The 25,058-nt window shown below is 41.3% G+C and overlaps 2 protein-coding genes across 5 annotated transcripts in view; both read left to right on the plus strand.

The window, feature by feature from the left end:
* Positions 1 to 10,033, plus strand: part of prex2 (phosphatidylinositol-3,4,5-trisphosphate-dependent Rac exchange factor 2) — a 97,822-nt gene extending 87,789 nt beyond the window's left edge. For both annotated transcript variants that reach the window (XM_074621443.1, XM_074621444.1), the window contains exons 39-41: positions 1,032 to 1,134; positions 5,562 to 5,629; positions 9,118 to 10,033. In XM_074621443.1, the coding sequence (XP_074477544.1) occupies positions 1,032 to 1,134; positions 5,562 to 5,629; positions 9,118 to 9,163 (217 nt within the window). In that variant the 3' untranslated portion in view covers positions 9,164 to 10,033. The remainder of the gene's footprint in view (positions 1 to 1,031; positions 1,135 to 5,561; positions 5,630 to 9,117) is intronic.
* A 1,091-nt stretch (positions 10,034 to 11,124) lies between these two features.
* Positions 11,125 to 25,058, plus strand: part of c21h8orf34 (chromosome 21 C8orf34 homolog) — a 73,250-nt gene continuing 59,316 nt past the window's right edge. For all 3 annotated transcript variants that reach the window (XM_074622000.1, XM_074622001.1, XM_074621999.1), the window contains exon 1: positions 11,125 to 12,004. In XM_074622000.1, coding sequence (XP_074478101.1) covers positions 11,936 to 12,004 — 69 coding nt within the window. In that variant the 5' untranslated portion in view covers positions 11,125 to 11,935. The remainder of the gene's footprint in view (positions 12,005 to 25,058) is intronic.

Below are 25,058 nucleotides of genomic sequence, written 5' to 3' on the forward strand. Positions count from 1 at the left end.
TAATGGCTTCTGGCGGCAATAAGAAAAAAGTTTTGTTCTCAGTTGGTGTGAAACCACGAGAGAGGGACATATTAAAAACAAACAGCTCATATTTCTTAGCAACCCTGTGGCAATGTTACTCAATGAAACCGAGACTGGCGGCGTTGGAACTTAGTTTGCAGTGAAAAGGCCCTGGATCGATATACTAGTGCAGCTTGTTATCATAGAAAGGTCACCAGCAGCCTTGACACCTGTCACAGTCTCTCCAAGGATTTATCCGTGTGTGTGTGTGTATATGAGAGAAGGTGAGACAGAGTTTGCTGTAACTAATGAATCACAGACTCGCGTCAACACTCATTTTACGCACATCACGCCCTCATGGTTGTGAGTGTATCGCCTCTGCCATAAGAGACGCACTGACCTTACTTGGACACTTTTCTCTCAGTTGCAGCAGGATGTAACAATCCTGATGATGATGATGATGATGAGAAAAGCAGAGAAGTCTCCTCATGTGCTGAAAGTCCACCACAAGGTTTTATCCTCTCATTCCGCTCGGTCTAAAGCAAAGAGGTTTTGTTATTCAACCGATGCTGCGCTGATGTTGCTGCTCGCCGTGAGTGACATTTCAGTGGCACGTGAAATGATTCATTAGCGAGGAGATGAGCGAAGGTGAAGCCGGAGGGATGTGAAGGCCATGACAAGGTGTCAAGAGGAGCAAAATGAGTTTGAGTGTGGCGTGCTTTTTTTTTCTGTTTCCGTCTGTTGCATTCATAGCCATGGAAGCATGTTGAGAAAGTGAATGAGTTAGTGTTTATTGTCACTATAGAAGATTTTATTGTGTCAAGCACAGACTGTAGGCTTTGATAGTACAGCGTGTGTGAAATAGGAAGATAAATAATGCATGTGTTTATGGCAGAACAAAATTGCATTCCCAAATAACAGGGGCAATATCCCGCATTATGATTATTCAGCATCGTCCATTCCCTTGGTGAGAATCTGATAAATATGCAGACGGAGCGCGTGACCTTATGTTTCTCTTCTCTGTCCAACAGCTGCACCCTGAGTGTGACACTGGAGCAGGCCATCCTGCTGGCCCGAAACCACGGCCTGCCTCCTCGCTGCATCATGCAGGCCACTGATGTCATGAGGAAACAGGTATGTTTTTACCAGCTCCGTCTCCTAAAAATTACACACCCATACAACTAAATTTCATCCTCAGTTACGTTTGGAAGGAAACGTATTTTGTCACGGATTACATTTGTCTTTTACTTATCAGAAATACCTTTGTGAAGGTGACCAGTGTTTGTGTCCCGTGTGAAACATAGTCATTTCTTTCGTTTTTAAGTCATTTTAAGCCAAACCATGATGTTCTTTTTACTAAACCTAACAAAGTAGTTTTGTTGCCTAAACCTAACTAAGTAGTTTTGTTGTTCTGTTTCCATTTACAGCGTTAATCACATGTTTAAAACTGTTTGAAACTGCGACCGTAGTCCGGGAGAAAAATATGTTTCCCTCAAAACATATTTTGGTTATGCAGTTTAGCTGTATGGGAACGTAATTTTGTTGGAGACATGAACTACTCTCTTTATTTCCACTCAGCCTCCTGTTATTACTGCTACAGTCTTTAGCTGCATCAGTCCTCCGCGGTGACATTTTCTCACTCGGGAGTGAATTTATGTTTCAATCCACAGCACAATCTCTGCATCCAAGATCATTAGATAAATCGTGTGCTTCATTGAGTCAAACGAGGCTGCCAACAGTATTAGCAATGGCTTTAACAGTGAATATAGAGGAGCCATTTTAGCTTCCTGGGTCATTGTTTGATTTCCCTAAGACACTATTACTTCCATAGGAATGCAATCTTAAAAGTAAGTATATTTTTGGGTGTTTTATCGCCCAAAAATATACTTAACTTTAAAGATTGCATTCCTATGTTTGCTGCTGTCTACATTAAAATTTCTTTCTTCTCTTCCACCCCCTATCTGATTTCAATACCATCAGATTTGCATTCATTGCAACTATTATATGAATCAAATGAGGGAGTAAAAAAAGGGTAATGAGAAACTGAACAGATTGGTTGAGAGTCTGGAGCTTGTTTGTTTGTCAGCATGTCTATTTGGGGTCAAGGGAAGGGATTCCCATTAGCTTCTTGGCACGTATATATTTTCACCCCCACAGAAGGTTCCAGCCATGACCAGATCTTGGCCTGTATCGCAGTCAGTCATTAGAAGGTCTGTGAGTGGTGGTTATATTGCTGTTTGCAGTGAGAGGAGAGGTTAGTCGAGAGGCTGAGATCCTGTGGGAGGAGAGTCGTTTCATTTCTGCGCACAGAGAACTGGGCTGGCGGCCAGGAGGATGCAACTCTGTGCATTGTTTGACCTTGAGTACTACTGCACTGTATGTGACTGGGAAAAAAAAGAAATCTTGTGGAGGGTGTGGTTTGAGATGTTTATGATGGAATATGAAAAGGTGAAGGTATGGAAATTAGCTGTTTCCGTCAATCTATCCTATCTAACAGAACTTTTTTTGCTTTAATTGTGTCATTTTTATACATCTGACTGTCACTGGACATTTTCTGTTTCCCTGCATCATCATTGACCTAGACACCACTAAGAAGAGATGGTTCAGTCCAGATAGAGAGTGGAGGGGAGTCTGCTCTGCGTTGTCTGACTGTGTGTGTCCTTGCTCTCAGACATCAGCTGATGAATCTGATGAATATATCACACGAGGTTTGGATGACGCCTCTTTTTCCTCCCTTGCTGAATAGTCATACTCAGTGGAAAAAAGGGTTGCCGCACAGCATCGGGTCCCAGCAGGCCCCATCCATCAGACGACATCATTCAGAATGAGTGCATGAGTGATTCGGGCAAAATGGGTCCAATCACAGCTTGATTTGCAAACTTCTGCATAGCAATTTACAATATTTGGTCTGTACAGGAAGAGTTAAACTAACTTATGAAGACAACTCATGGTGTCACCCTTAAACACTTTATTAGTCCTGTTTCATCATATGGAAGGAACAAGTCAGAACTGTTTTTATCAATGCTAGGAAATGTATTTCAACTTGCATATCCAGAGAAAACTTGGTACGGCTGATCACGATGGATAATTGCCCTCCTGGTAATATTTATTTCATTTTCTCATTGATGTTCCAATCATTAAAGCAGAATATTTAGTTTCAGTTTTAGGTGCAGAGACATGATCTGTAAAACAATCAGGTACCAGGTTTTAGTTATTAAGTGAAAAAGAAATGAAAGATTAAGTAAATTATACAAAATACAGCACAGTGAATTGATGTTCATTAGAAACGAGCAGCGAAGGACTCTGCATGTTAATGTGTTGCACATATTTGCTGCTTCTTTGACAGCCATATGAACCATGTTTGTCTGATTTTGTTGAATATATATTTTTACTCTGTGTGTACTGTGTGTTTGCATCCAGCCAGTCAGTCAGTCAGTCGATCGGTCTGTTGGTCTTTGATCCACCATGTGGTCCAGACAGAAACATCTCAACAAATATTGAATGGATTGCCAAGACATTTTGTACAGACAGTTGTGTTTCCCAGAGGCTGAGGCATCGGTGATAATTTTCCTTTTCCTTTAGCACCATCACCTTTTCATTTGTCCGATGCTTTGGTTTAAAATCATACTTGCCAATCTTGAGACCTCAAAAATAAGAAGGATTTTAAAACCAGTGCAGGGTTCTGGGGTTCCTGAGTTTCCTGCATTCTGGTGACTTTTAAATAATGAAAATAATAAAATAATAAGTACACTGCAACAGCTTTTTTTATGTGAAATGGGCCTGCTTATAATTATCAGGAAAGTAAGCTGAATAATTCGCCCCTCAGGCGTGAACTTGGGTGAATCCTTGGCATAAAACTAACATCAGTTTTTATTCATTTAGAATTCATTATATGCCCCTGCTTGAGTAGGCTATTTCTTTCTCTTAGAACTCTCCATTTCTCTCTCTGTCTCACTCACTGAAGGCCCTTTCAGACACAATGCAACAACGGCACCACTGCACTCTGAAACCTCTTATTTCCAATAGCTCGCGATGCACCACGACAACTTTTCGCTGTTGTCGAGCAAAGCCCAAATTTGGGCGTTGCACACCGTGATGTGCGTAGCTCAAACCGCGTTGTGTCACGAGCAGCTCTCTTCAGTACAGTAGGGCTTGTACACTCTGTACAGTGCCAGAAACAGGTTGAGATAATGAAAAGGACAAAAAAGATCTGAACATTTGTCATAAATCGGGAGAAATACGGGAAAATTGGCGATCCCGGGAGGAAACCGTTGGAGGGCAATGAAAAAGTCTCCCGGGAACATCGTAATGAATGACATTTCCATAATCCTCAAGTGTAATTTGTGTTTGTTGCTAATTAGCAAATATTAGCAATGCTGAACTAAGATGATGAACATGGTAAACAATATACCTGCTAATCATCAGCATGTTAGTTTTTCCATGCTGACGTTAGCACAGCGTCACAGAGCTGCTGGCACGGCTGCAGACACTCTTTCAAGCTCCACTGCCTTGTAATGGAAAATCAGATTGAAAGTTTTTTCTTAAGTTCTCCTTGATTTGCTCTTAAAATACTTTTTGCATCATCAGATATTTTTTGTCTCAGAGATCTTAGGTATGTAAGTCAAGTTCCACTTGTTGAAATAACTGTAAAAGGAGTTTTGTCTCTAACTCATCCGATCTCCTCTGGGTGTCGTGTCCTTTAGGAACATTAGGGGGCATCTCCGTCTGGAGGCATCAGAATGGATGGCTGTGATAGGCATCCAGTAATTGCTGATGCTATCCCGCTATCTGGACATAACTTTGGGCAGACAGTTAGATGGAAAACGGCAGAGTTGTAACCGAGAGGTCGGCTAATGCACTTTTGGCCAGTTGCTCCCTCTCTGCTCAAAGAGGGAGATGCTGATGATCTGCTCGGATAATGATTCGATTGTGTATCTCTGCTTGTGTGTGCGTGCGTCACAGAGGAGGAAAGAGCGTGTATTTGTGAGCGCAGGTGTGTCTAAACTGAGAGGCTGAGTTGCTTCCTGCCCCTCTACGTTTTGTGGATCTGCCGACTCTGCGCACAGCCAGCAGACTACAGGAACATTAGCGAAGAGCAGACCTGACTGGGTATAATCACGCTCACATACAGGAGCCATTCATCTTCCAAAAGCCCTTGCTACTTACTTTTATTTCCTTACAAAGACTACGTGGTCTTTTGCTAACACGGTTGAAAGTGGACAGATACTAAAGATAGACCGCACACAGCAGCTGTACTTTAAATTTGAGGGTCTCAATATTTATAGGAGCTGTTTAGACTAGAAATTATTCCTTTTCTCTCACAGGTGACTACCAGTGATTCATGGCCTGACAGGAAACAATGTTACTTGGGGGGGAAAAACCATCACAAGAGATGTATTCCCTAGAGATGGTTTCCACTCGTAGCTCATCTGTGGGCCCGAAACATGTGCTTTTTTCTTGTGTCTTCTCTCTGTGGTGTTTTTCTTAGCTCCTATTTATGGCTGTTGCATTTCACCCTGATGCACGATGTCATGAACTATTGATGCTTGTTTGTCTTTTAGGGGGCGCGAGTTCAGAATTCTGCCAAGAATCTGGGAGTGAGAGATCGCACACCGTCATCAGTCCCAAGGTAAAACTGCAGCCACATCCTGTTTATACAGGTCAACATCAGCATAGTAAATAGTAAACTCATTAACTACAAATCACATACATTAAATTACTGCTGGCCATTTTTAAAGCATGCAGTAGTCTCAGGAATGCCTGAAGGGAATTTCTTCAAATTCGGCACAAACGTCTGCTTGGACTCAACGATGGACTGATTCGATTTTGGAGGTCAAAGGTCAAGGTCACTGTGGCCCCACAAAACACATTTTCAGTCATAATTCAAGAATTCAAATGCTAATTATGACAATTTCACACAAATGTCTAATAGGATGAAATGATGAAGTGATGACATGCCGGGTACACACTATACGAGAATCAAGCCGGTTTTGGGCCTGATTCCTCCTTCCCGACAATCGTCAGCAAAGCCCAGATTTTTTTATGGTTCTAAAGATTATCTTTCCAGATGTTCCTGTGGTGTGAGGTTTGTTAAGAGTGCTTTTTACATCCCCCGATCGGCTCGGAAGTCCATCCTGGCCGTACCAATCTCAAATCATAAATATTAAACATGTTCAATATTTTATGACGCAGTCACGTGGGAAAGAACGATAGCCAATTGAGAACCAAGCTGACTGAAGAAGGAAGTACAACAACTTCTGTCATGGCGTCCGTGGCTAATGCATGAGTTAATGCAAAGCACAAAGTAGTAGTAAGATGGACCTTTTTTATGATTCACATAAGTGTTTATTTAATGTGTCTCAATGACTTCATCAATATTTTTTCTTTTTACTTCGTGAATTGTCACTACAAAGTAGTGCAAAAACTAACGTTGTTGAAAAAAAATCGGTCGTAAACCATGTTTGTTTACACTAAAGTCACATTCTGATCGTGAGAGATTTAGCAAGATTTTCCGTTTTTTTTTTTTTTATGGACGGGGATTGTTTGGATAATATGTGATAGTGCTGGCTCTGTGATGTACATGGCTAATTTGTGGTAGACGCAAGTGACTGGAGTTAGAAAGAACAGGAAACACGCAGTAGGAAAGACAAATTGAACATTCCTACTTTCTTTTATTGTGTATCTTTCCAGGTTTCAAAATCCCAGATGTTGGAGCTTACTTGAATGCACCATCAAGGACTTTTAAAAAGAGCCTTTGCTCTCAATTACTCTACTCTATGTGGGAATAGCATAAATCCAAACAATTACAAATGAATAAATACATAAATAAATAAAGTAGTCTAAGTGTTCCCTGAATGGTATAAAATCAGCCTAAAAACTTTTATACTTTTGCTGATGGTCAGCAGTTATGTATAGATGTTTTTCGTTTAGTTAGTGTAATTCAGCTTCTCAGATGTGCATGTATTTGCACAGTACTGTAGGTCTGTGTATGTGCTTCTTGTGCAGGACTGGGGCCAAATGGTTCCATTAGAAGGGAGCTCCCTGCACTCAGTAGCCCCAAGATGAGGACAAGGACTGCCTCAGCCATTTGGCTGTGACATATAGGCTTTTGTGTGACAAGCAGCCCTTTTGAACCTTTTAGTGAAATTGACAAATACAATTAAGTAGCGGCATGATTAGTGTTGAGACATTGTGGTTGGAGAGCAAAATTGCTGCACTCTCTGTAGGTTTATGTCAGAACTGTTGCAGTGTGAGTGACTGCTGCAGAATATGGAAGTGTGTTTTGTGTATCATGAGACATTGGCTGGTTGTTCACTGATCTGTAGATGAAAGGGACAGTCAAATTTTAGTGCAAGTTTACCCTGCAGCCATTTCTCATCAAGACTAAAAGATGTGAGTGGTGCAATCGATTATTTAAACTACAGAAGACAGCAGTGCTTTATTATGATGCAAGAAATACAGCAGATTGTACTGAAGATTAAAAAAAACATTTATCAATTATGGATAATACAAAATAAAGTGTTGTTAAAGTAAAGTTTTCTGTTCATTAAAGGTGCTCTATACGAAATCCAGAGCGTTAATATAGACGAATCCGGTGACCACCTTGTACGTTCCGCGATCTAGCAACGCCGCCATTACCACGATGGCAAGTCTCTACTGTCTGCTAACCGTGTTAACTGGTGACGAAAGCGCCCGTGGTCGCTTGTAGTAACTTTAGTAAATTGTCGGCGTAGATAATAAACACATGTATTTAAAACTGATTAAAGTCAAATTGAAGGCTTTTACGTTGACAGCTACATGTTCCGTTTGTGTTTTCAACAGCTGCCGTCACTACGAGCAACCACGATGCATTCGGCTGAGACCACTTTGTGGTCATTAGGTTGCCCTAGTTAGAGCAACAAACGTTATATTTCACAAGAACGCCACAGTTAGTTGATCGAGTTTTATTCTGTGAGACCACCACAGCCCCGAGACAGTGCCTTTAGCCTACTAACGTTAGCTACGCTAGCTAAGCAGTGTTAGCTGACGTTACTTGTTTCACTAAGTCAGCCTAACGTTAGGTAGCTGAGAACTGCTCAGGTTCTTCCCAAACTACTAGACTTCATTGTCAAAAGTAACTAACATAGAAAGTAAAGGTAAAAGTAGAAAATTGTACACTTCTTAGGACAGCTTGCATTCAAATATGTGCGTATTGTAGGTTGATGCCACCGCAGTAATAGCGACTTGATTACTTACAGTATTTCCCCCGATTCGTGTATAGCAGCTAACAACTGTTTGCTATGTAAAGATATAGGGTAGTAATGGCTACCTGAGCAGAGAATGAAGTCACTCTCCCTCTGTGTGTGTTGTAATCCGAGTTTCTCTGTGCTTTGTTGACATAGCCGGGCCGGCCGCGCATGCTTTTAGAGCATGTGAGCGTGCCCCACTGGCTAGTTCATGGCCACCGCTCTGCACTGCTCTCATATGGTAGTTACAGCTGATAGCGCCATCATGGAAGTGTAGCACCCGCTCTCCGGTCCCCCCCCCCAGGTTAACACCGTTAGCTCTGTCAGCACTGTTCCCGCTGATAGCTACGAGTCGCTCAGATGTCGCCATGTTGAGAGCTGTGCGGAGGCAATAGAAATGCTCCCAATCTCGCATTGAGCACCTTTAAGGCAGCAGAACAGACCATGATATAATGCTTTAAAATGGTAATAGTGAAAAAAGAATGCACTCAACCAGTATGCAGTGTTTCTTATTCTCTTACAAACAACTAACCAATACATAATTCATGTGGCATTTAAAACACCAAGCATAAGGCTATTTTAGACAGTGCTCATAAATGTTTCCAAGCTATAGTATGTGAAGTTTATTTGTACCAACAACACTTGTGAAGATAAAAGCTGAACTCTGAAGTTTTACTGTTTGAATATAGTTAATGTTGTTTGACTTTGTAGTGCAAAGCTGGATTTGGTGCTGTTTGGGATAATTATTTTCCCAGTGCTGACAGTTTTCTTTGCTTTGCACCAACCTGTAGCCGGGGAAGTGACATTTCTCTACTAATCATTGCTTTGTGTTCACGCACTATATACTACAATGTAATTAAATGCCATTTTGCGCGTATTTTTCTCTGATCAGGTTGTACAAGCTGTGCCAGCCTCCACCCCCGGACGGCGACCCATAATGCACTGCATCCAGGAAGATGCTGAAGTCTTGAGGAGTCTTTGCGTCCTCCCTCCACCCATGAAGGATCAACCTAATAAAAGACAGTTATTGGGTCCATTTTTATATGTCCAGAGTAGCTGCCTAAAGTGTAAATAGAATTTAAAAACCGTAAATAGTATTTTTAATACTTTATATTTTTAATTGTTGTACTTTATACATATTTTGTTTTTTTCATATAATGCATCTGACAAAACAATGACTCAAGTGAGAAAACAAAAGATTTACACCCTGAGAATGCAGTTATATTAGCTCAATGAAATGGAATTAATCCCATCAGTTCACTGTCTGCATATTACGGGCTGTTTGTTTTCATGAGGGACATTTGCATTTCATGTTATTAGAGTAATTTGCATATGAACTAAGCAAGATAATATTGATTAAAAGGACTTTGCATTGTGCTCAAATTAGCCAATAATTTGTCTGCTTCTCTTCAGCTCTGACTTCTGTGCTTTATCAATTATGTCAGTATTGGATAACCATATGAATGTGTGTTTTGTAACGTTCCTCGACATGTTTATTCACTTGTAAATATACATACTGTGTGTAGTGTGTGAATGTGCTAAAAGAATCATGCCCTTGATTCCCGTTGTGTTTGGATTTCTACGACTGTTACATGCATGCACGTGAAGATTTTCAATGGTTTATCAGTATTAACATATAATAGGTTTGTGGAAGTAGAGCTATGAGATATATTCTGTTATTTTATATTGACAGTACTCAGGATTAAAGTGTCTCTCTGTGTTACTTATTATTGGATGTATCATTGTAGATGGATGTCTAGCTCACTACTATGCAAACAAACCAGTGGTAATAAACTGCATCAATAAGCTCCAGTAGTGTTTCCTATATACTGTATGTCTTTGTTACATTCATGTAAAACTGCTGCAGATTTTTGCTGCAGATTTTCTTCGAAACACTACGAAAATACTGTCATGAATACAGTATGTCAAATTATATTAAAACTGATAACAATGGATGGAGACTTTTTTTGTACGCCACCAACCATTTGTTAAAGGTGCTAAAGTCAAAATCCAGCGATACAACGATTTGCTATGTAAAGATATAGAGGAGTAATGTGTACCTGAGCAGAATGAAGTCGCTCTCCCTCTGTGTGTGTTGTAATTCAAGCTTCTCCGCGCTTTGTTGATATAACTGTGGCAGCCACACATGCTTTTAGTGCATGTTTGTGCATGACAGCGTACCCCACTGGCTAGCCATAGACTGTATATTGGACGTAGTCACCGTGACGTCACCCATTGGTTTGTGGACTGCTGTTTTGAAGCCTCGAGTTCGGCATTTTGGCCGTCGCCGTCTTGGCTTTTTGCAACCAGAAGTGACACGAGAGGATGGAGCAAAGTACAACCGAACGCTGAATAAGACATATTTGTTAAAGGGACTGTTTGTAACTTCTTACACGTATAAATCGATCCGGGTCGGTGTCCCATGCGCGCTCGCGTGTGGCTACGCTGTTCAGACTCAGACTCCAACACAAACTACACGGAAGCACCAAAACCGCAAAGTTATATCTAGTAAAGCCCGTCTTGCAAAACAGTGTTGGCCGCGGTCGGAGGACGCGGGAGAGACCGTAGCTTTGGTCTCCAGGACCGGAGTCTGTGCTTTACTCTGCTCCTCTGCCTGCCTTCACTCACACGCCGCGCTCGTTCTCGCTTTTCGCTTCACTCTCACGTGCATGCGCGCACACTACACACTGCAGAAGAGTTAGTAGCTCTGAGAATATCTAGTAAATGTACAGTGGACGTTTGTGAAGAAATAAATGTTGCAGCTCCTCCAGACCAACAGAGGTTTCCCGTGTCTTGTGAAGTGACGGGGCTCCGCAGCGAGAAACGTTATCGTCTCTGAGCGGGTGCCGGTGTCTTCCCTGCGGCCGTGGTCGGAGACGATAACGTTTCTCTCCGGGGCTGAAGCAGGAAAAGCCAACACTAGGATCAGCATTGATTTATGGAGAGACCTTCGTCTGGTCAGCTAACATTACTGCCAAGCAGCTGAAATATAGAGTGATATTGTGGTTTTAGCTGACGTGTGTCGCCTCACTGTTTTGAGCGATGCTCGTTCATGTCTATGTAGAGCGAGCACAAGCGCGAGCCCGACGCTGACTTTCGTTGACTTAACGGCCACAGGTGTCGCTGTTAACAAGCAATTCTGAAAGTTACAAACAGTCCCTTTAAAAACCTGCTTTATGATATACAAGATATCAAAATTTCACTTTTTTACAATATGGGACCTTTAATGCTGTCAGTGCGCGCATTGTTGCGCAGTTTACCAGCGTTCAGGTAGATGATGGATAAGATAAGAAGTGGAGCCCGGTGGATACTATAGGCTGAATGGGAGTGGCGGGTTGCACCCATCCATGGATGTCACCGCTATAACACTGCTGGCAGCCAGTGAGTGGAAGATTTGTAATCTCTTGTCACAGAGCTGCCGTGCCATTGGTCTTCTACCGGGTGAAGCTGCTGCTGCCTCAGAGTCAGTGAGGCGACAAACTGGGGCTGGTCCCGGGCTGAGAGTCTCCACAATGAGCCGGACTCGCATCCAGAGCAGCCTGACGCACAAAACCGACTGAACTTAACGTGCAGACCTTCACTTGGTGACATTTATTTTGCACATTTCAGTCTCCGAGACGCCTCTTTTGAAGGACGACTGACTGGCACCGGCTCCTCTCATGATTTCATCCCGCTAAAAGGCTCTTTGCAGAGGCAACAACAGTTTCTCCATGGCGTCTCCACAACAGTCAAGAATTCAGTCGTATCTGGAGAAGAATAAAATTGGACCCTTGTTTGAGGTGAGTGCACGAATGAAAGAAGTTGTTGGCTGCAAATTGTAAAGACCCCATTGCTTTTGCACCAGATTGCATTAAGTCCTCCTTTACATATAGTAATAATGAGCCCACATCTGCAATGTGAGTGGAGTAACTGAGGGTATTGAAGTGAAGATTATTACTCCATACACCTCATGTTGTAGATGTTAAAACCATTTATTTGTATGCACTTTAGTGTCTGATAAATGAAAGTTGTTGGCTTGCCAATTTAAAAGACCCCATTGCTTTTTGCACCAGATTGCATTAGTCCTCCTGTACATATAGTTGTATATAATGAGCTCACACATCTGCAATGTGAGTGTGTCACACTGGAGTAACTGAGGATATTGAAGTGGATTATTACTCCCTATACACCTCATGTTGTAGATGTTATAACAATGTGGGTGGTAAAACCATTTATTTTTATGCACTTTAGTGTCTGATGAATGAAAGTTGTTGGCTGCACAATTTAAAAGACCTCATTGCTTTTTGCACCAGATTGCATTAGTCCTCTTTTTACATATAGTTGTGTGTTATAATGAGCCCACATCTGCAATGTGAGTGTGTCACACTGGAGTAACTGAGGATATTGGAAGTGATTTATTACTCCCTTTACACCTCATGTTGTAGATGTTAGGTAGGTAGGTACTTTATTAATCCCTGAGGGGAAATTTCTGAGTTACAGCAGCAAAAGATAGAACAAGACTGGTGGCAAAGGACATTAAAGAGGGACACAAATACCCCACACCTCAACTCCATACCATTATTGACACACAGTACACCTGAACTGAATGGACTGTAATGCTGTGCAGTATGCTGCCTTCCACTGTGTAATTGTCTGAAATATATTAATTATTGATTTTTTAAAATATTATTATGAGAGCTACAAGTTCTTTTCAACATGGTCATGGAGCATATATACTGTATATTTGTATTCTGGGGGTATCGTTCTTATGCAGAAGGTAGTTTAGTTTATTTATTGACTACACTGAGGGCGTTTTATATTTTAATAATTTATTTATTTATTGTGTTGAGTTGAATGTGCTACTTATTTTGTACTGTAATTACCTTGTGCCTTTTCTACCTTTTATCTTTTCTTAAAGCCGACTCGGTGTAAACCCCTCAGAATTCCAATGTACTTATACAGTAGGTGCAAATGGCAAATAAAACTCTTGAATCTTGAACAAGCACACAACAAGATTAAGAATAGAATAAGAATAAATAAGATAGAAAAATAAGCATTAGCAATAAATACTCTTAAAAGCTGGTTAGCAAGTGCCAGTACTAATGTCCAATTGTGATGCATGTCTGACTGCACTGCTGTTAAAACAATCTGGGTGGTAAAAAACATTTATTTTTATGCACTTCAGTGTCTGACTACCTTCCTGAAACGTCCCACTGTGTGTAGGTCACATTCCATGCATTTCACAAGATGATGCTGCCACTTGCCTGACTCGACATTGTTACAGTTAGTTGAAGTTGTGGCCACTCAGAGAAGCCAGTTGTAATTCATAATGCACAGCAGTAGGGTTGGCTTTACTCTGTTCTGCTACAGAGGACACAGCCTAACTAACTACCTGCCTCTCTGTCTGTTTCCAAGTCAGTCAGGGGATCTATGTGTTCAATCCCGGGGTATTTCTCTTGTGTGGCATCTAAGCAACCCAGGGGAGAGCATGACTTCATCTCTGTGTTTGCTATTTGGATTTATCGCTGAAAGCAGGACCGCACAGGTGTGAGGCATAATCAGAGTAAAGATTGAAAAGACAGACATCTATCTGAACTGGCTTTTGCTCTGAGATGCAGCAGTCTTGTTTTGCAAGACAACTGTGTTATTATCACCATGAAAAATGCAACCGCTACTGTACATGCACACTGTATTTATGGCAAACATGCACACATGATGTGTTTTGCAAAGTGCTGACGTTTCACTTCTCTGCTTCGGCTGGATACGTAGTAGCACACACACACACACACACACTTTCACACAGGCTGCATGTTAAACAGATGTAAGAGCAGTAGTGAGGCTTGTTTCAGCACCGTGGACAGAGATTCATGCCTAACATGCATTTAACCAGCGATGAAGACCACAGCAGCGTCAGTGAGGCTCAACTGCTCAATGATAGTCCTCTGTGTGTGCTCTCTCTGTTTGTTTTTCCACCCTCCATCCTCCTCGTCCACCTGTCTCCCCCTCTGTTCTCCACCTCACTTTGTGTTTTCTCTCTATTTTTGGCCCTGTGGACAATTAAATAATGACTCCTTTATTTGACAATAATTGTCAAATAAAGGAGTCATTATTATTATTATTATTGAAGATTGATTAAAGCAAAGGGCTTTGTGTGAGTTAAAGGTGATGCTTGTGGTCTAGGGTGGACCAGGTGTCCAGCTTTACAAGGGACTGCACAGCATTTCCATCCCTTGTCCCACGTCCCACAAATTGAGACGATGTCCCACATTTTCATTGGCTATAGTTTTCAAAAGTCAAACCACTGCAGGACAGACACTTTTTTAACCAGTGGCTGTGAAGAAAGCAGGGAAGGCTGTCATCACGGCGCTGTGTTTGCTGTCAAACTGTGCACACGTAGGTTAAGCTCAGGTTAACATTTCACCGTCTTTGCCATGCAAAGTCATGAGCTATGCAGATTTAGGCGGCATATGATGGAAAACTACCATAAAGAAAAGGAAAACCAGCTACAACATCGACTGTGAAACTACTTCTAAGTATTTATAAGCCGGTGGAAGGCGATTCTCTGAGTTTTTTGTGAAATTTGCCAGTTATTTTTCAATTTCACACGGGGGGAATACGACATGAAACGACACAGTTCATGTGAGTCTCACAAGAAACGTGCAGCTCAAAAGGAGATGGATGCATTCGGGCAAAGCATAGAGATGTTAAAAGATAAGGGGCAGAATAGAAGTGTTTATTATTTAAGTTAGATAGACATATCAAAATTGTAGACTACCTCTCAGCCTTGGTAACGTGTCCCACATTGTCCCACATTGTCCCACATTGTCCCACACAAACATACTCTTTGTCCTGGTTTGTTTGAATCTGGTCACCCTATTGTGGTCAGAAACCCATTTGTTCCTAAGATTAATGAGCTTATATGGTAAAGCTTTAACCCGCTGTGTGTTGCATCCTGAAGTGTCTCCTTGAGATACCAAGCGTGAGTTTTATTCAAAACCAACAAGGGCATGGATAATTGCTGAATTGTTCACGTTATTTAGACTGTGAATGGTGTATTGTGAGGCTGCATTGTGCCGTGTAGATATTCAGGGGAACCTGACAGTTTTTGAAAGGGGGGTGAGAAAGAGGTGTAGTAAGAGGAGAATATCTCTCCTGGGTCTGCCACTCTCTTCATGAGAAAATGATGTAGCTGCTACCTTGGTGTTGCGCTTGAAAAGCCTTGGCCATTTCATTGTTGTCCCGAAGAAAAAAACCCACCGGTGTGCATTCAGTTGTGAAGAAATAAGCTTTTTTTTTTTTCATGAGATGAATCCAGGAAGAGAGGCTGGAATTCTCATTGTGATTCTCATTTTGATCAGATGTAGAGAATTGGCTCAGCAGATGTAATAATAACAGCTGTTCTGCTACGCTGCTTAAACCAAAAAGGAGCTGGCTGGAAGTTTGATTGGCATTCAGACATGAGTGCAACACTTGAAGGGGAAAAGGTGTCTGATAAAATGACACAATATAATTTCTAAATACAAGAGCACAATGTAGAAAGTGTTTTTTTTACATTACCAGTCGTTAAAAGTGTATTACAATACGAAACGCAGCAACATTGTGACAATGTGGTGGTCTAAATTTATGATCTGGGGCTAAAACTGAACCAAAATCGATAATTTGAATAATGAAGGAATAGTGGTAATTGGACTGCTTGTATTACAGCAACACCACACTGAGAGTTTATACAGTAAATTGCCTAATTTCTACAGAAAGAATAAATGGATTGTCTTCCACTGATCTGGTTATTTGGAGCTGTAATATTTCACAGTATTATTCATTTCATGTGTGCAAGAATGTCATGCAGTCTAATCTATACCCTGGGTTTCTTACTTCCTGTTGTGTCAACACCACCTTGACTCCTCTTCCTCCTTATTTCATTCTCCCTAACACTCATCTGCAAAGCCCCAACACTTCTTCCTCACGCCCAACACACACAGCTGCAGCATTAAACAGTCTGTGTAACAGCGAGCGGGGGTTCATTTACTCACTCTGATGAGACACAGCTTATGATTTGCCATCAAATTGATTTTCCCCCCCATCGCTAATGAAATGGTTGCTTTGCAGAGATAGCAAGCTGAGTCAACATCGACTGAATATTCTCCAAAAAAGTGAAGCGGCCCTTTCATAATAATTGAAGTAATTGCACTCCAGATTATTGTCAGCCACTTGCCCATTTTGATAAATTGATATTCTTTTCAAACACCTACTCTTTTCCAATCACTTAACAGTTGCAGTGCAGCGGGATTTTTCACATGTTTGTGTTTCAAGAAGAATTATAGTCAGTAAAGGCATTAAAGCAAGTTGAAGGCTTATTCATCCTTTTGCTACACTGTATGATACTAATAGCAAGAATGTGTGTGTCACCTTCTGCAAGATGAGGATAAAAGTCCTCCTTACCTGGCATTTGTCATGTTAACAGGATCACTTCAGTTATATGAAAGAATCTATATAATCCTTTATTTTGGTTTAATCAAAGAGGATCTATCTGTAGGATTTATCTGCAGTCTCCTGACATTTAAACTCACGTAACAGGACCAGTAGGTAAAAACAGAGCAGGCTTCGTTTTTACCAGCAGACGGTGTAAAACCCGCTCTCATGTTCCTCCCTGCTGTGGGCTGTCAATCATGTCTCAGGCGATATAATTGTTCTGTTGGAACAGGGAACTGATGGATTATGTAAGTGTAGCCTAGACCAAAAATGTCACCGGATTGAACTGTAATTGGTGTAACAGTCAAATGTTGAATAATAACACTCTTTTGTGGAGGAACTGGTGTCATTGTTCATGGCGAAGTCTCACTTTCTCCTTTAGTGACTTCAAGAGCTTAAATATAGGTCTGATAATATCCAATCTCTATCAGTCTGACAGCGATTTAGCCTCTGGGGGCAATATTTCTGGGGTTCCGATGTAGACAGTGGATATCTGGATAACGCGTATCCGGGGCCAAGACTTCCTCTTCCGTGCGCCAGTCATTGTTTACAGTCCGATTAGGAACTTCTACGGCTAATGTCTTTAAACAGATATCTGCATATGAATGCAGATAAATAAATAAAATAAGCTAATATAAAGCTAGATCGTCCTCAGATGATAGCCGACCGTTTTGGTCACCTAAAAATGTCTTACTCAGCGTTCCGTTGTACTTATCTCCACTCCCTCGTGTCACTTCTGGTTGCAAAAAGTCAAGATAGCGACGGCCAATGTCAAACTCGAGGCTTCAAAACAGCAGTCCACAAACCAATTGGTGACGTCACAGTGACTACATCCACTTCATATGTACAGTCTGTGTCCCGTTGCCTACAGATTCTGCATTCATATGCAGATATCAGTATATAGAGATGAGATGATATCTATTATTAAGTGAGTATTGGTCTCCTCTCAGTTGTTATGATTACTTGCTTGCCATTGATTTATCAAACGGAGAATGAGAATGTGAAAGACGCTCATAAAACATTCATACATCAATTATCCATTTAATTAATATCATTTCATGTATATATATTTCTTTCTCTCTTTTATAATTAAGAAGTGCTGTGTAGTTACAGCCTCACATTTTCTTTCAAGGATCAGTTCTGAACAGTGAGAATGACAGATTTTAAATCGATAGAGAAAAAAAGAAGCACTGGTGTTAAATCTGCACTCGGTTTCAGCCAGCTAATACCTTGACTTTAGGTGTGGGAATAAGAAGCAGTAAAGCTGCTGGGTTCCTACTGTTGGTGTTGCTACTTATAGTAAAGTTAAATGACTTTCCTTCTCCCTATAGATTTCTCTTCCATCCACATGGAAAAGGTCCGCTCCAGCCTGCTCAGCTGTGTAGTGTTTCTAATCTGCTGCTGCTCAGGGTCTCAGTAGTGCAGCCCTGCAGTACTGTAAAGAGGTCAGTCAGTCAGGCACGACTTGGACACCCACACACACGCACTTACACTGTCTGACCTATTGATTCACTCCCGTGAGAGGTAATTTATTGGACTTGGTGTGATTGGTTTTGAGCTATTTTCACCTACTGTAGAAGAAGTGTGCTCCGTCTTCCTGTCTCAGTGAAACCCTTATTTCTGTATGCATGTTTATTCATTTGATTTGCCATAGTGATTGTTTATATGGTTTATATGGGAATTTCACTGAGCCGCATTCACTATAATACCTGTACAGCTGTAGAAAAAGGAAGAAAATGTGAGGAATGTGTCATAAATAGAAGGCATCTGGCTTTGACATATTTGTTATTCTTGACCTTTGAGACGCATTAACAGAAACACACAAGGAGAGAGGTTCAGTTATTCATCAGGAAGAATCCATCAGAGGTCTTATTACATCTGCAAACACACCTGGAAACATTTCTGTCTGACAGGGTTACTTTGTCATCGGCATTCCTCCCACACATCAGGTAATAATAACCCAGTAATTTCATCGCAGTTGTGGGCCACTTTGTTATTTCATTTATGTTTATTATTTCACCTCCTATTCAAAGCAAAATATCTGCAAAACTAGGTCAGTTATTACAGAAAAATAGTGACCATTTGATATTACAGTCCAGTATCATAAAATATGATTTGTACTCTGCTGAGTTTATCATTCATTTGTATGTTGGTGAGTTATTACAGCATATATTTGCATCTAAACACAGATGCTCACTCTAATTTTTAATTTTAAAACCCTATCAAAAAGCTGTGAAGGCATGCTGAAAGTCAATACAATCAACTTAGAGAAAAATGATTTGCAATTTCCCATGGCGCTTTATTATGACACCATGTGAAAATTGAAACGAGGCCTTTCACTTTTGTTGTCTCGAGGGGAAGGGGGTGGGGGAAGATGGTAGAATTCATATTTAGAAATCAACACTGTCAAAATTCAGAGAGAGTGATTGGTTAAACTCTAAACACACAGACAAAACACGGCCACAGTCTTTTTGTTTAGAGCCGGCGATGGTCCTCTGAAGGTTGACGACTTGATATGACAGACGTGTGGTCGTGCATGGGTTAATACAGTTCCCCCTTCAGGCACAGTAATTATGACAAGACAGGCAGCCTAAGGCCAGGTTTGTCCCGGGGGAGGGAAGGCGAAGGATATCTGGTAGATGAGGCAGTGAGACGATGAGCGATGAAGTTCAATATGAGGAAGATTTAGAGCGTGCAGCGTAAGGTGGGGGCAGGGAGTGTGTACGGGAAACCGAAAGAGAAAAGGGAGAGAGTACAGCGGCCGTGGTGCATGCTAATAAAGTTATCATGTCCACTTACAGCCTCAGGATGCTGATGGCTGATTGCTGTGTGTAATTGATAGTCATGCTGGTTGTGTGGGAGAGCTGATCATCTGCGGACAGCTAGTTTGTTCAGCTGGTGACTGTTTGTGTGCATGTTTGCTCTAAGAGAGATTCATATGTGCACACGTGTACGACCAGAGGTCCCTTCTTATCTACAGTCCTCATTCTGTGCTTTTTTTAAACTTCATTTGTAGTTAATTTGAGGTTTAGGCAATCTGAGTTAGACGAATCAAGAGGGTATCTTCCAAAGTTACAGCCTTTTTGGTGTGAAATTTCCTCTTTGTGCTTCCCAGGGCAGTGTTTCAAGGCTTTTTTTCCTCCATCTCTTCCATTGAAATCACGTTAGGAGGGGCTCTCTGCACAGCCAGACACAATTACAATGTTCTCCATATACACCATATACACGTGGGCATGTGAGTAGTGCTTTAAGATGTGAACCTATCCTTAAAGGCCTTGTTTTGATGGGTTCACTTTTGCAGTGGTACCTACCTAAATCAATGAATTGCTTGAGCTGTAATTTTTAAAGAATGTACTTTATAGTTGAATATGTTATTCCTTTTGTTGGGTGTTTTATTCTTCACTGTCATGCCTTAAAAAAATCTATTAAATATGTAGCACTTCATAATTCACTGACCAAGCCAGCTGAGCTGTAACTGAGTTTATAGGGCTGCGACTAATGGGTATTTTCATTATTTTATCTTTTAAAAATAAATAATTTTGTCTATACCATCTGAGAAAATAGTTAAAGGTCCAATATGCAATATATTTACTGTAATAAATCATAAAATCAGAAATTAAGGAAACATGCTGAATTGGAATACTGGCTTCTCTTACAACTATTCTATAACACGCTATTTAGTACGCTAAAACAGTATGTGAGATTATTTAGTATGTCCGAAACCTTAGTATGAAACCAATAGTACCCAAATTGCATACTATTTACGGTGAAATATTACAGTATGCAATGCTGGACAGTACAGCAACATAAATATCCCACAATGCAATGAGGCAGTGATGACAACGCTCATAACGGACGGTGACGGACAGCTCTGTAACAACAATAACACTATGATTGAACTGTAAGTATAACATCTTACTTCGCTAGACATAATATATATTTTAAATTAATTCAGACTTTGATTCTCACAAACCGTCGTTTTGAACATGATGTTGGCACGGGTTGCCATGGTTACACTTCTCTAACAGGCAAGGAGGCTCTCAGGAAGTGACGACGTAGAGTACTGCTCAGTGCGTCAGAAAAGACATACTGTATACTACTGTGGATTCACACAAAAGTATGTTGAACGATAGTACACATATTGGGTATTTAGTGCATAGTACAGTATGTGATTTCGGAAGAAGCCAGTATGTTCTCTTTTAATTTGGACTGCTGCTACCCATTTTAAACGCTAGCTGTCAGTGCTACATATTGCTCTTTTAAATAAGAAGGCATTAAATGGAAGCGTATAACCCCCCAGCACATCACCCCCACCCTCATCCACCTCCACTGGCTCCCGGTCAAGTCCCGCATCACCTACAAAATCCTCCTCCTCACCTACAAATCCCTCAATGCCCTGGCTCCTCAGTATTTATCTAACCTCCTCCACCCTTACACACAGCCCCGGAACCTTAGATCCTCAGGCACGGGTCAGCTCTCCATCCCTCACACAAGAATGCGAACTTTTGGGGACAGAGCCTTCAGTGTGACAACCCCCACACTTTGGAACTCTCTCCCCATAGAGCTCCGCAACGCACCATCTCTGGACACCTTCAAAAGACTCCTCAAAACCCACCTCTTCACCAAGGCCTATGGCCCCTAGCTTCTGTTACATTTGTTGTGTTTATTTATGTCTTTGTTAAGCGTCCTTGGGTTTCATGAAAGGCGCTATATAAATCCAAGCTATTATTATTATTATTATAACAATATTTATTGAGGTTAGGAAAGATGGCCGTTTCGACCCCACTGATCGTGAAGCATCTTCATCAAGTGTAGGCACATATGAAGACAGATGATATGAAAGGATCCAGTGTAGCCTAGACTCTGTTGGTGGTGGTGGTTCGTGGAGTACAGAGTGCAGTTTAAATGATGGAAACTCGGTTGAATCGCCTGGAACATCCTGAAGGTCATGGTGGTGATAGGGAGGGGGCAGAATTGAATGATAGTATCCAAGTACTGTTTGGCTCCAAAGATCTTTGCTCAGATATGTGAAAGTGGGGAAGCAGAAGTGAGCGAGAAGAAGTAGCAGAAACGTGAGAGAAAAAATCTTGCTTATTGATGAAGCTTCGTTGCAAATCAACAATTCATTGGTCAATACATTTTGACTAATAGTGAGCTGGTCCCCCATTACTCAATGCTCAAAATACCCCCAGTGAAATGAAACAAGCTATATTGCTACTGCTGCAAAAGCATGGAAGTAGTGATGGAAATGGACTTGAGGCTATAGTACAGGATGGAGCGAGTGAGGAGTTAGGGCATCTATTTCTTGTGTATCAGTGGGGCAGATAAAAGCATCTCTTGTGATGAGTATTATCTGGTAGTGCCAGCCTGGTCAGGTGACATTGCCTCTCCCACAGTCTCCTCTTCCGCATGATCTCTTCTGCTCTTGTCTGCCTGCTCATTCAAGGTCTGGATCTCTTCCAGTGGCATCTCTCTCCCTCTCTCTCTCCTTATATTCACCTAAATTGGCTCATCACATCATCCTCTTTTTTCCAATAATGACCTCTTTCTGTATATGAAGCACATTGGACGGACCCAGACGTGACCTTAAATACCCTGATATGACTTTGCATTGGCACATTTCATTGACAAACAGCAGGTAAATCAATGGTAGTCTGTGGCCTCTAGTACGGGCGTCAGGGAGCCCTCTTGGGAGTCTTTGAAGAGCTCTTGCTGCATTTGAATTTTTTTAACACAAGGACAAGTCTGAAGAAATGATGTCAGGTTTTATAGCTGATCAGAGCCACAGTGTCTGAGCTGCTGCTATGTTGATTGATTTTAGTTCAGAATATTCTCCAGGTAGCAATGATTTTTAACCAGGCCAACATCAATAGTGTGAATGCATGTCATATATTTCTGTGTCTATCCTCACACATACAGTATGCTATTAATGCATACACCTCAGTGTTAATGCAAACACCTCAGTGTTAATGCAAACACCTCAGTGTTGTGTGATGTCTCACATCCAGACATCAAGCCAGTTGCATAAAAAGAGACCTGGTCTTTGTCTTAAATATAACTTTGAGTCAGACTTGCCATAGAAACATAAATTTACCTCTTGCATAAAAATTGAGTGGCTAATGTAAGACTGACTTTTATAGCCTGTAGCGTAATGCATTAAGGGTGAAATAAGACAATTCACAGAAGAGATAAATTGGCGGATGCAACACCACACCAAGTGTGGGAGAAAAGGTAAACAGCACAAATCCAACAGTCGTTAGAACCGTTAAAGATGTTCAGAAACAATTCAAGAACATGGCACAAGAATCCAAAAAACTAATGGATAAACAGATGAAAAAGTTAGCTAATAGTAATGCATAATTGTGATAGCTAACTGACCTTCCGACAGATTGTTGCCATAGCAACAAAGCTCTCAACTCAGTATACAGGAGGAGAGGTGGTTAACATTTCTACCTCAAATTAAGTCAGTCTTAATATTAATGCTACAGACACAATCATAAACTCTGCAGGAAGTACAGAGCATCCCAGGCGGTGTGAATGTGTGAAGAACATGAAGTCCATTGTCATGTTTGTGTAGGTCATTCCAGATGTGTTTGTTCACCACCTTATTTGCCTCTATGAAGGTTTATTCTCTGGTGGGCCCACTGCCCAACAGACCTGTAGTATTGCTTATATAATTATGTAATCTTTTCTACTTATTATTATTGTAGTCTAATAAATGTTAGACTAGTCTAAGCTGACAATTTAAGACCAGTCTAAGGCCAAGACTAGTCTTAAACTATGTTTATGCAACTGGAGCCAGCAGTCTGCAACAGCTGGGGTTGGAAATTCTGTAGCTCGCAGGTTGACAAGAAGGAAAAGAGCCAAGCTTAGGCCAAGCGGCTTACATTACAGAGCTCGTGTAGCTGTATCAACTCTGTCGATATCTTGTCAAGAGAAATGTCTCTTTTTAGCCTTCACAGAAAGGCAAGTGTCCAGGAAGATCTGTTAAACTGATAAGGACACTTGGAGCAGAGTCTCTGTAGATTTCTCTCTCTGTCCTTCAATCTACCGGCCATGTTTGACCTTCCAAACTTTCCTCTCCTTTTTCAACTCCTTTTCCACTTTCAATTTGGGGAGTTTGTTGAAGTTGCAGCAGGGATGCAGGGAGCGTCAGGGAGAGTATCATGATTGTCATTGTCCCCGGAGGGAGTCCTTGAGAGCTTCCAAGGACACGGGTGTCTCTTGGCTGGCTGACAGCTTGTCAATTACTGCCACCAAACCAAACTGCCTGGGGTACAGAGATATCTCGCCATGACAACAGATCTGCACAGATATGGCCTGCATGGCTCAGTTGCTAACGCCACCTGTTGGTTTGCTTATAGTGCACTGATGCAGAGGCCTCGCTTTATCTCTCTCACATATGCAACACATGTTGACCCACATTTGAGTCTACATCTTACTACGGTTCCTGTCAAAGAAAATATCATTAGCAGTCAAATAGCATGAGCTTACTCATAAGGACTTCAAAGCACTTCATTACCATTGAAAGTGAATGTGTCAGATATGTTTACCTTCTTCTGCTGCATATGTGACTTATACTGTATAATGTTTGCATATCTCCCATGCAGATATGGTGGGGCCTGTTTCTTATATATATATGCCTCTTTGCCTTTTTATGATGTTATTGGAGACGTTGAAGGACACAAAGGTACGCTAGTGCATTAGCTCATTCAGCACAAACTCATTCAGCTCATGCAAAACACTCTACAGGATGTGCAATCAATATATGTTGGCACACAAGTGTTTTACAGTACAGACGTGGGCAGAATGCAGATGTACCCACACGTGCTGCCATTTCTCTGACAATCCCCATCTGTCTCCGTAGTTTGCCACAGTTTGCTTCTTTCATCCAACTCCTGCCTGTGTTACTCTCTCTACACATCTGTGTGTGTGTGTGTGTGTGTGTGTGGTTTCCACTGGGAAACACAATCATGAAAATCACCTCTCTGCAGTCATCCATAAAAAGAAGTGCACATCCTTCCCTTTACCCCTTCCCCATAAAAACTATTAAGACTTGGAAACCCCGCGGCACTTAACGGAGTTCTGCTAGTTCTGCTTCCTGTATAATTTACCAAATTACAACCTTCATTTATAGACCTCCTGGTGGTAGGTTAGTTAAATTACCCACAGGAGCTACTAAGCAGTAATTACAACTTTTACATCTTAGTGGTTTATAATTGTAAGACAGGCCACAGAAATCCATCGCCGTTGTGAGTAGAGATGCTTAACTAAACTCCAAGTGGTGCTGCCTTATATTCTCCTCCAGCACTCTCTCATATGGCTATTTCTCAGAAATATAGCATCATTTCTTTTTCTGGAAGAGCTTGTAGATCACTTTAACTT

This window comes from Sebastes fasciatus, chromosome 21 (assembly GCF_043250625.1).
Source record: "Sebastes fasciatus isolate fSebFas1 chromosome 21, fSebFas1.pri, whole genome shotgun sequence".
NCBI lineage: Eukaryota > Metazoa > Chordata > Actinopteri > Perciformes > Sebastidae > Sebastes > Sebastes fasciatus.